Source organism: Marmota flaviventris, chromosome 8, assembly GCF_047511675.1.
Source record: "Marmota flaviventris isolate mMarFla1 chromosome 8, mMarFla1.hap1, whole genome shotgun sequence".
Classification (NCBI taxonomy): Eukaryota; Metazoa; Chordata; class Mammalia; order Rodentia; family Sciuridae; genus Marmota; species Marmota flaviventris.
In genome coordinates this window covers 80,894,080-80,906,090 of record NC_092505.1, presented here as the reverse complement: position 1 = coordinate 80,906,090, position 12,011 = coordinate 80,894,080, and the positions used below count along the sequence as shown (strand labels likewise).

The window sequence follows — 12,011 nt, the reverse complement described above, 5'->3', positions numbered from 1 at the left end:
TCTGATATCTGAATCTATTTCTTACACTCTTCACCTTATTTCTCAGGTGACTCCTTAATATATGTTCTGTACTTATGAGTAGAGCCATGGAGGACCCTCTGAAGTATCAGTTCTCAGTCAATTATGGTGGTTTCTGAGAGCTGTTTGGAGCACAGGAGACCCTGCTGCTTGCCAAAAGTCCTTTATCAAAATAACCATCTAAGATTTTTCCAGGCCCAAAGGGAAAATACTCACTGCAGTTGGAGAAACAAAGTAGAACAAAAAGAGTTGCTAAAAAAGTACTTATCAAGAAGAAAAGGCTGAAATTGAAAAGATACAGAGAAAGGGAGTAAGAGTACAAGGGTGAATGAGTGAGATACTAGAAAAAATATATGTAATTCTATGATCTGAGCATTTCTACCTTGATATTTCTCATGTGTTTAAATTAATAGAGTAACTTTAAAAGAAAAAAAAAAGCTAATATTTGGTACTGGAAGATTCAATTATTTAACAAAAATTTATGTTACTTAGAAAAGTTTAAACAAAAAACATAAATCAAATGTGTGCAAAATTCTTATACACACCATTAAGGATTTTGTTTTGTTGTGATTATCTAAACATGTAATCAAATGCCTTGTGAGTAAAAACAATTTCTTGCAACTTCATTCCTAATACACAGGCAAATATCCATGTCTTTGTATTTGATATACAATGACAGTGATTGTGAAGAAAGCGTAAAACTTCAATTTACTTTTGCTCTAAAGCTAACATTGTAAAGCATGGCTCCTTTATTGCTGGAATAATTGGCCACTTTAGAAAGTCATTATTCTCTCACTCTTCTTTTGAGTAGAATAAATAAATAGTGGTTTAGATGCAGCAGGAGAGGAGTTCTTTCCACTTGTTAGCTGCTTTACTTAGGTCCCCCACTTCATGGTGAATACAGGATGCACACAATACATACACACCAGCTCAGTGTGCTATGTCTATTCCCACCCCCCATCTCTCTATTTATTTTTCTTTCTTTTGTAAATTTAAATTTTGCATGAAGGAAACCATTCTGGCTCCTTGATTTTCCATCTCTCAATAAAAAAGCACAACTGCTTGGATGGGTGATACATGTAACCGCATGGTAGCATGCATAATTTTACAAAGACCAGAAAAGGAGTAGTTGCAAAAATGTGTTTTATTACCTCTAGAAGGCTAGAGGTATTTTATACTTGTCTTATAATAGAAAGTATTTTATACTTGTCTTCTTATAGAAAATAATTCTAAATATTCACTCATTCTATTGCAGTGTTATATTTTAAAAATTAAAATGACCCAACATTCCTGAGTAGAACTTGTATGTAATGAATCCTAGTTTTGTCAGCATAGATGACTAAAGAAGATGTCTTTTTAGTATCATGGAGTTTTTAAGCACAATGACTTTAATTTTTTATTTCAGCAGATATTCTTTTACCAATTACTTGGGAAAGGTTCTTTTATAAGAAGATATATTAAAACGATATTCTACTGCTGTTGAAGAATTGAGTTACCACTTCTTGCCAGTATGAATTTATTCATATCCTCTGCAGTAGAAACTCCGAGAGGACTGTCCCAATCAATATCATCTTTTTTCCTTTTACACTTGATTTGAACAGTTATAACAAATCTCTGTAATCCTGAAAATTGGTTATTCCGAGGCTAGTATTAAGATGTAGGATGTTGTTGTTTTTCCTACATTTATAAGTTGAGTTTATAACTACCATTTTGGAATCTTTTCAAGTTATAATTATGCCCATACTCTATGATGTAGAAATTTGGGGATACAAATATTTCCTTTTCAAGTTTTCAAGTGTCTGCAGAACTGAATTTTTTGGAAGATTTATCCATTCCTCAATGGCAATGGGTAGAGCAAGATGGTAGCTGCCCATTCTGTTATGGGTGTTTATTAGTTCAGCACCAAGATTAAAATATTCTATTCTGGTGCTATTGATTTTCATATCATGTAGCACTACCCTTAATCAGTAACACCAGACTCTTACAAAGATTATAATCTTGAACTCTCTGCTTTCCAATATTTGTTAAAATTTGTACTCTTGGAAATATAATTCTTTGAGGTTTACACATAACCATGCATATTATTCATTCCTTTAGTTAAAAGTACACGTTACCTTTGGATCCAGCTGGATCATAATATTTGTGAATATTAATGCAATTACTTAAATTTAATATTTAGATTATTTGCAAAATTATGGGGAGGTTTACAGCTACTTGATAGGGTTATTATGATTGAATAAAATAAATCACAGAAAATACCAAATGTACTCTTTAGCGTTAGCTATGTTTCTTGAATACATGCCTAACAGGTTTAAAAATGATTCTGCCAGGCGCAATGGCACATGCCTGTAATCCAAGTAGACTGGGAGGCTGAAGCAGGAGGATCACAAGTTCAAAAACAGCTTCATAAACTTAGTGAGACCCTGTCTCAAAATAAATAAAACTGGATGAGGATTAAGAACTTCTGGATTCAATCCTTAGTTTCCCCTCCAAAAAAAGTGACCAATTCTGCCTTAGGATAGCAGGGAGTTTTCATAAAGAGGGTTGCACCTAAATCCAAACATGAAGAATCAGTAGGAGTTTCCCACAAAGCAAAAAGAGGTAAAAGCAATTTAGGAACAGCATGTGTAGAAGCATTGAGAAGCAGAAAAAAGGGATAAGAAGCTAAGAAATGGCCAGGGCCTGCTTATGAACACTTACATATAAAACTGTGTAGTTTAGATCTTATTTTAGAAATTAATGATACTTTGTCTATTTGTTTCTTTTTGATATTTGTTTTCTTTAATTATGAATTTTAGGAATAATAGAAAATCAAAAAATCATACAAATCTTTAATCGTGGTACTATTAGTACACTAATGGATAAAAAATTAATTTATTTATTGAAAGTAGGTATAAAAATATTGAAGATAATGAGAAGCCATCTGTTTTTACACAGAATGCAAAGGCTATGAAGTATACATGCTGCTGAATTTTGAGGAATATTTACCTTGAAAACTTAAATTTTAATTGGTCTTTCATAAATAAAATTATTAAATGCTCTAAGGATTATTAAGGGTGTCTCTTCTAAGAAAAACATAATTCTTACTGATTTTGTGTTTTGAAAATTAATATTTGACAATACTTTGAAATAAAAGAACTACATAAAATACTTTTTTAATATTTATTTGCCACACATTCTGTCTCTAGGCAGAGCACACTGTGGTAGAGTTTAAAAACAAATCTAAATGTAAAACATTGATACATCATTCTAAGCTAAATAGCTTCATGACTTTCACATAATATTTGGACCTATATATTAACCTCAATGAATGGATATACTTATTTCATAGTGTCCACGTTAGAGTTTCAGTTTTGTCATTAATTGACATAATTTTCCAAATATCTAATTAAAAAATAAATTATGCATAAAGCAAGAAGTGGTTTAGAGGGGGAAGATACAAATTTTTATTTACAAATGATTCTATTATATACATTTTTAAAAGATTACATTCAAAGCATGTTTAGATTTACAATATGACTATAAATAAAAGTTAAAATTTATAGTGACACAATGGGTAAATGTTTTAAATTGTGTCTTTTTGTAAACATAGAAACATATTTTAATACAATATTAATGTCTAAGATTGTTTTTATTTTATTTGTACCAATGTATTTATTTTCCTTTGGTAAATACTACAGTCTTACTCATTTGCAAAAGCATTTACCTAAACATTTTTAGATAGTTCAGTATGTGTTTTTAATGTTTCTTTGACTCAGGTTAGCATACCTCCTTCATAAGCTCAAACATGAATAAATTTGCTTTCTATTAGGAAACTGTACCAGTGCTTCCTGGTTAGTCATTAAACTAATGAAGGTAGTAACTTAAGAACTGGTCAAATAGAATTTAAAACAACACTCTTTCATAACTTTCTATCCTCAGATCAAAACTTTTTTTGTTCTTAAGATCAAAAAATGCATCAGCAAACCACCATTAGCAATAGAGTTAAAAATGTGAGCAATACTTTTTCAGTTAATGTGAAAAAGGCCCATTTATCAGTTAACATATTTTATAATTATAAACATAAAATATAAATTTACACCATGTGAAGCAGTATCTGAGATATTACCCTTAAGCTTGTTCTTCTCCTGATTTAGCCTTTATTTAAGGATGTTCTGCACAGTGCTGGTATCCCTCCAGTTGCTTTTGGGAAAATAATATCTTATGATCAAATGTTGTGGAAATGTTAGAGTCAACAAAGTGAAGCAATTTTGTTACATTTTGTCTCAAGCATCAGTCGGCCAGTGGAGTCTTACTCAAGCACTGAACTCAATTTGATTTGGTGTCACTTGGGATTAAACACACTGTACAGATATATTTGAGGAACACATTTATGTTTTTAAAATTTTACATAAAAACCAAAAACAAAATAAAATGGAATAAAAATCATGTATGATTGGTTTCTGCTATTCAGGAAGATGGGAGCCTGCCATGCCAAAGGCTTTCCCGGGCAGGGAAGAGACACTATTGCTGGAAGCTTCTCATAAGTTTCACTGTTAAAAAACTATTTCTTTATTCTTTAGAAGAGTTAAGAGGAAATCAAAATTGAAGCAAAGAAGTGTTTTCTAGTAGAAACACTAGTAGAAAATAACATTAAAGATAAACTAATAGAAGTAATACAGTTAGACTTATTGTATGAGGAGTTTGAAAACTTGCTAGTTGCAAATTAGAAAAATTGCCATTTTTCTTGTAAAGTTAGTCTGAAGAGTGAAGGGTGGAGAATTTTTTCATAGGTGAATTGTTTGTTTTGTTAAAGAAAAAAAATCAACATGAGGAAATCCCTGAAAGTTTTTAATACAGATGTCTCCAAGAGGATTATTTCTGCCAGGTTATTTTTTCAACATGTCACATAATCTTTGTATAATTTACAAATGATAACAAAGCAATCAGGCCACATTCATAAAAGCCCAGTGACACATAATTTAGTGAATCTGAGGATTAGAATTAATTGTCTCTCTTTGTTCCAAGTTCTAAATCTTAGTAAATGATTCACTGCATGTCATTACAGCTTAATATTTGCATGAAATCACAGTTTAGCTGGCATAATTTAACAGCAATTAAAAAGCTATTTAATCGTCATGCAAATTGGTATGAGGGCCCTTGAGTAAGAGGGGTGTCGGTCTTTCTGTTTTTTTCTAAGTATCTCCAGGCTGACGGTTATATACTTGTAGACACCCATAACATAATTGATAATAATTCTCCCTAGTCGTGGAGATATAAGTGAATAATAATTCATGTTTTCCATTATAAATAAGAGGAAAAACTAACAATATGAATATGTCATTCTGTAGGAAGACATTATTATGATAATGATAATGCATTTTTATCTCCCAGGCATAAGTCTAGGTTGAAGGTAAAAACCACTTTTGCCCCTGTGCTCAAGTTCATTATTTTCTCCATGTTTTCCTTATTGAAGGCAGACATTTCTCTAAACCCTCTGGAATACAAAATGGCATAAATCTGGACACCCAGTACCTTTTAGAAACACTACCCATCACATTTCTAGGTCTAGCTGTGGATAACATGAATACAGGTGGCTAAGGAACCTATCCTACAGATTGCTGAAATGAGGATCTAGCAGAAAGAAAAAGGAAAATATAACACTTCTTCATACTTCAAAGCCAATCATATGGATTTATAGCTAATATTATGCTACTTTAACTCTGAGTTACAGATCTCACTGCTGTTTCCCCCTCTTATTCAGACCATTGCAGTTGAAATGTTATTCTTAAAACACATTCCTTCCATGCATAAAATCTGTTTCTTCCTGTTGTGCATAAGAGTATTTCCATGTTCATTTCAGTGAGTTTAGTAGTCCAGCATAATATAGCCTTTTCCTGTTCCATAAAACTCATTCCACATACTCTAGCCACATTGCTTTTCTGCCAGTCCCATGACTATTTAAAGATCTTTCCTGACAGAAAATGATAGCCTTTTAATTTCTAACATTCTTCCCATTCCTCTGCACACCCTTCCCCTCATACCTACAGGGCTTCCATAGAATGTTACTAAAAGTGGGAGTCCTACTGAAAGTTTTTATTTCAATTCCCATCCTTTAATTTCTATGATTATATTTTTTATAATTCACATTTCATTTGTTTTTTTTATATGCATATGTTTATCTAACCAGTCCATTAAATGTAAATAAAAAGAAAGAAAGAATAAAGTCTGTCATGTTTTGCCACTCGGAGTTGAAAATCTAGCATAGTATCTACCTCATAGTAGTCACTAAACAAAATATTTATTTAATGAATGAATGACTATAGCTTGAAATCCAAAAGAAGCCTACACAAAATTCTAATTTCTAGAGAGCATGTTGCAGAAAAACTCTTTTCCATTTTCTAAGTAGATTTTCTTGGCCACAGAAATTTAGAGAGTTGATTTAGATTTCTTAAAACAAATCCTTTCAAATTATGGCACAAATATGTTGTTTGTTCAGCCACTTGTACAGTGAGTTATTTTTTTAAAATATTAATTGTAAGCGCTGCTCTCACAGCCTATGAATTCAGTGGTGCTTCACACAGAGCCCTTAGCACAATGCCTGACACTGAGAAGACCTTCAGGTAATATATGATCAGTGAATGATAGGAAACTGAAGTTTGAAGGACTCAGATAAGTCTAAATGATTATTGGCATAATTTTAAAAGGATGGGCTAATGAAAGGTTGTTAAAGATTCTACATAGTGTGATCTGTCTGGAAAACTAGGGAGAAAGATAATGATTGCTCACTCCTAGACAGTTTGGTTTAGGCTGCTTTATGATAAGAGAATTGTGCACGTTTCTTTTAGGGGCAGACATTTAGTGACATAATTATTTGTGTTTATTAAAGGTCTATTGACCATATATTATTTTTTTGAGAGAAAGAGAGAGAGAGAGAGAGATTTAATATTTTCTTTTTTAGTTTTCGGTGGACACAGCATCTTTATTTTATTTTTATGTGGTGCTGAGGATCAAACCCAGCACCCCGTGCATGCCAGGCGAGCGCGCTACCGCTTGAGCCACATCCCCACCCTGACCATATATTATTTATAGCTCCTTTTCACCCCTGCCATATTATGCTTATATATCTTCAAATAGGCAAGGCACTCATAAAGGGTTTCTGCTGCCCCAATTTCCATTTCTCTTCTTCATTTTCTGCCCTCTCTAAATTCATGTTCATTTATTCTCAATCTTTGGAGAACAGAATCTGAGTGATTGTTAAAGGTAATAAATGAAGATTTTAGCTACATACCAACCATAGTATGAAGATTAAAAATCTGAACACCATGTATTATACATGTGCATGTTTTTAATTTTTCAAATTTTGAAATTAATGATATATTTAGTAAGATAATAATTGAAGCCATCATGTAATTCAAAATAAATTTTGTTGTATATTCTTCAGTCAGCAAATTTGAGAAATATAGTTACCATATCTTTTGGAGATTTGCTATATTTGGCATTAAATATTGGAATTCATACACCCAAAGTTAGACTACAGACTGCCTTCACCTTCTAAAGACTCTTTCCTCACTAGGCATAATCAGATATGTTTAATCATATAATCTTTATAATTTCTATTAGAGAAAGAGCTATAAAAGACCAATAAATACTTGTTGATGAAGTTTTCAATTTAGCAGCATGATTGATTGTCCTATACATGTACATTTGTTTTTTTAATTGCTTTTCTCTAGGGCCACCTTCAGCTCCTAGGAATGTGGTTTTTAACATCAATGAAACAGCCCTTATTTTGGAATGGAGCCCACCAAGTGATACAGGAGGGAGAAAAGATCTCACATACAGTATAATCTGTAAGAAATGTGGCTTAGAACCCAGCCAGTGTGAGGACTGTGGTGGAGGACTCCGCTTCATCCCAAGACACACTGGCCTGATCAACAATTCCGTGGTAGTACTTGACTTTGTGTCTCACGTGAATTACACCTTTGAAATAGAAGCCATGAATGGAGTTTCCGAGTTGAGTTTTTCTCCCAAACCGTTCACAGCTATTACAGTGACTACGGATCAAAATGGTAAGTTCCAATGCTATTCTCTCAAAAGATTCATAATTCCTTGGGCTGGAGTTGTGGCTCAAGTGGTAGAGCACTTGCCTAGCATGTGCGAGGCACTGGGTTTGATTATCAGAACCACATATAAATAAATAAATAAATAAATCTATCAATATATAATTTAAAAAGATTCATTATTTCTTTTTATGCACAGTATCCCTGATGGACCTACACCCTAGGCACAGTGTAAACATATATGCTATGCAGGACAAAACAAGAATTTTTGGTTTATGTTCTTATTCTTAACACACACAATGATATTTTTGATATTTCTTCTTAGCAATAAGGCTAATAAGATAAAATGCTTCTCCCTAATATATATGTATTTATTTTTAATATAATCATATAACAATATTTTTTAATAAGTCCATAAAACATCAAACATCAGTCATAAATAATGTTACTAAATGAATTGAATTTTAATTGTCTCTTATGCTGCTATTCCTTTTCCATGTCAAATAAAGCAAATAGTAAGAAGTTATTTTAATTAAGTCTTCTCTGTATTGTAAAAGCATTCCAGCCAGCCTTATCCACTCTAAAAAATAGTAAAAATTCATACTGTGTGTGTATGTATGTGTATGTATATGTGTATACACACACAGTATGCATATATAAATGTTATATATAGAGAAATGTATGCAAATGCTGTTTGTTTATAGTTAATGAAAAATAAACTGTTTCAAAAATCTGATAAATTCAATTAAATATTCCCTTTATAACCCTATAAATTTTTTATTGTGCTGTTGTCAACCACAAAAACTTTCATGATTTTTATATGTGTATACATAATATTTTTGAACATGATATAGGAAAAGCTTCAGCGATAAAAAGAAAACTTTTTTAAAGGTGTGTTTACAAATTATATGGATACATGAGTGGTTACCTTACAGCAGAAGGTTTTATGAATAAGGCTATACATTGAGCTCAGTGGTAGAGTGCTTGCTTAGCATGCATGAGGACTTGGATTCAGTCCCAACACCTCCTAAAAAGAAAAGTATTATAAATGAGTACATGGATATGATATAAATTTATAAAGACAAAACTAGTTTCATGCACCATTTTAGTTTGGTAGGGAAAGTAATAGCAAATACAACATAAAAATAAAACATTCATACTGTGTATGTATGTATGTGTATGTACATAAAAATACATTTATATGTACATAAAAAGTATACATTTATTTCTGACAGTTTTGTAGGCTCAAAGTCCAACATCAAGTTGTCAGCAGGGTTGATTTCATTCTGAGGCTTCTCCCTTGGCATATATAAAGGTGACTATTTTCTCACACACCTTCACAAGATTTTTCTAATATACTCTACTTATAAACATGTCAGATATTAGGTCTCACTCATAGAACCTCCTTTTACCTTAATTACTCTTTATGCCCTTTCTCTACATATGGTGCTGAAGTTTAGGAATTCCACATGAATTTTAAGGGGAAGAAGGATATGCACAATTCAACCCAAATATAATCTAACAGCAGATAGTTGTTTTTAAAAAAACAAATTGAATGTGTTGGAATACTACTCAATATTAAAAATGAATCAAGTATTGATACATGCAAGTTAGATGGGCCTCAAGATACTGTGCTAATTGAAAATACTAATTTTGAAAAGATGCATACTATGTAATTCTACTCATAGAACATTCTTAAAATAGCATATCTGTAGAGATGGAGAATAACAGATTAGTGATTTTGTCAGAGTTTAGAGATTTGAGGGAGACTGATGGGGATATAAAGGGATAGCGGGAAGGAGCCCTCTGGGAATGACACATTTGTATTTCTTGATTGTGGTGGTAGTTTCAGGAAGCTATGTATGTCATAATACGCATAGAGTTGCACCCCCTCACACACACACACATACTACACAAACAATCTGGATTGTACTAATATCAACTTTCAGTTTTCTTGTTGTACTATGCAAATAGTTGACATTGGAAGAAGCTAGACAAAAAGGATGTACAGGATTTTCCTATTTAAGTTTACAAATTTCTTTGAACCTAAAATTTCTTTACAACACAAAGTTAAAAATGTTATTATTATTTGAACCTACAAAGTGTATGGGAAGAAAACCTCAAAATGTTACTAAAAGCATATGAAATGGATGTGAAGTTAATTCAAAATACATGGAAAGCTGCTTGCTGATAATCTGCAGAAATGCCTTTAATAAATAAAGCAAAGCCAAATACTATTGTACAATTATAGTTTCTGTATTTATTAAGAAATTTCCCCTTTCATTTGAAAAATAGCTTTACATCATAGAATTTGATTTAAATTTGTTCAAAATGGAATTCTCATTTTCTTTTTTTTTATTGCCCATTCTCTTTTAGTAGGTATAAAACCTTGTTAACTGTGTCATCATTGAAAAGCACATTAGGGTCTTCTGTTCTCTGTGCTTTAGCTGTTTATTTCTGAGACCTTTATTGCTGTCACCTAAAACAAAAGTATATGCCACTTGGCTAGGTAAAGTGGCACATTCTTATAATCCCAGCATATCTGGAGGCTGAGGCAGGAAGATCACAGGTACAAAGCCAGTCTCAGCAAATTAGCAAGAAACCTAGTGAGACCCTACTTCAAAATAAAAAAAAAAATAAAAAGGGCTTGGTATGTGGTTTAATGTTAAGTGCCCTTGGGTTCAATCCCTGGAACCAAAAAAGAAAAAAATACATACACACACACACACACACACATTTATGTATATATACATATACACATACATATATATTATACTATATATCATATACATATAGAATACATATATACATAAATATATATATATATATATATATATATATATATATATATATAAATATATATATATATATCCATCCCAGTATAACCATTCTTAGCTATGGGGTGAAAATAATTAAATTTAGGACATAACAAAACATCTTTAATGTGAAAAAACAAATATATTTACATAATTTCAAACAGATACAGTATCCTTTCATTCTAGGATTATAAGACAGTTTAGTCTACTTTTCAACTCGTTAGAATAGAATATAAGTTGGTTTTCAATTTTAAAATGAGCTATTTCATTAAAAGTATATTAATGTATATAAGACATGTATTGATCTTGAAATAAAATACAATATGTATTCACATATTGAGACTATTTGTTCTGAAAGGATGATATCATTAAATAACCCTCACCAGTACATCCTAGTTGAAAAATATTAAAAAATAATTATTGTTAGTTTGACTTTATTGTAGATATAAATAGTAATTAAGAATCTATATATATTTAAATTTTGTTGGAAAATACATAAAAATCCTCAACTAAAACTGCCACATATATATTTAATAAAATATGATGGCCAGCCTTATGTGTGAACAACTACCCCCATGTGATGATAACGAGAAAGCTTCTTTGTGTCTGAGATTCTGAGAGAATCACATCTGTGAAAATGCAGATGTTCCAGGCAAGGGTAAGATATGAAATAATTAAATTTGTGAGTATGCCACATGTTATTTAAAATAGTCAGGACTCAGTGTTGAATTTAAAAAGAGTTTTTAAAAACCTGAGTGTCCTAGAACCAAATCTCAATTGTCATCATTGTGTACAAGCCTTTAATAAGGTAATTTCACAGCTCAAATAGAGGAAAGGATTTACTGTCACTTCACTTGGAGTGTCTTTGAGAAAGAATTCTCTTTCAAGTGAATGAGAAGCAATTCCCATAGTTATCTGATACATATCACAACTTCATTGGATCAAAGTGACCACAGAAAAATGGTTTGCTTTTTATTCTGTAGATTCCATATCATTAATTTATGCCAAATGGACAGTGATAAGTGTGATTCAGAAATTGTCAACACATTCAACATATTTTTGAGTATATTCCTTTTGTACAATGTCTAGTGGGCCCTCATGAACTTTAAAGTCTGGAAAGGCCAATAGTGAATAATTT

General features: G+C 31.7%; 1 protein-coding gene across 1 annotated transcript in view; it reads left to right on the top strand.

Moving 5' to 3' along the window:
- Epha6 (EPH receptor A6) overlaps window positions 1–12,011 on the top strand; it is an 808,736-nt gene that overhangs the window by 338,881 nt on the left and 457,844 nt on the right. The window contains exon 5 of the mRNA XM_027943203.3: window positions 7,731–8,066. Coding sequence (XP_027799004.2) covers window positions 7,731–8,066 — 336 coding nt within the window. The remainder of the gene's footprint in view (window positions 1–7,730; window positions 8,067–12,011) is intronic.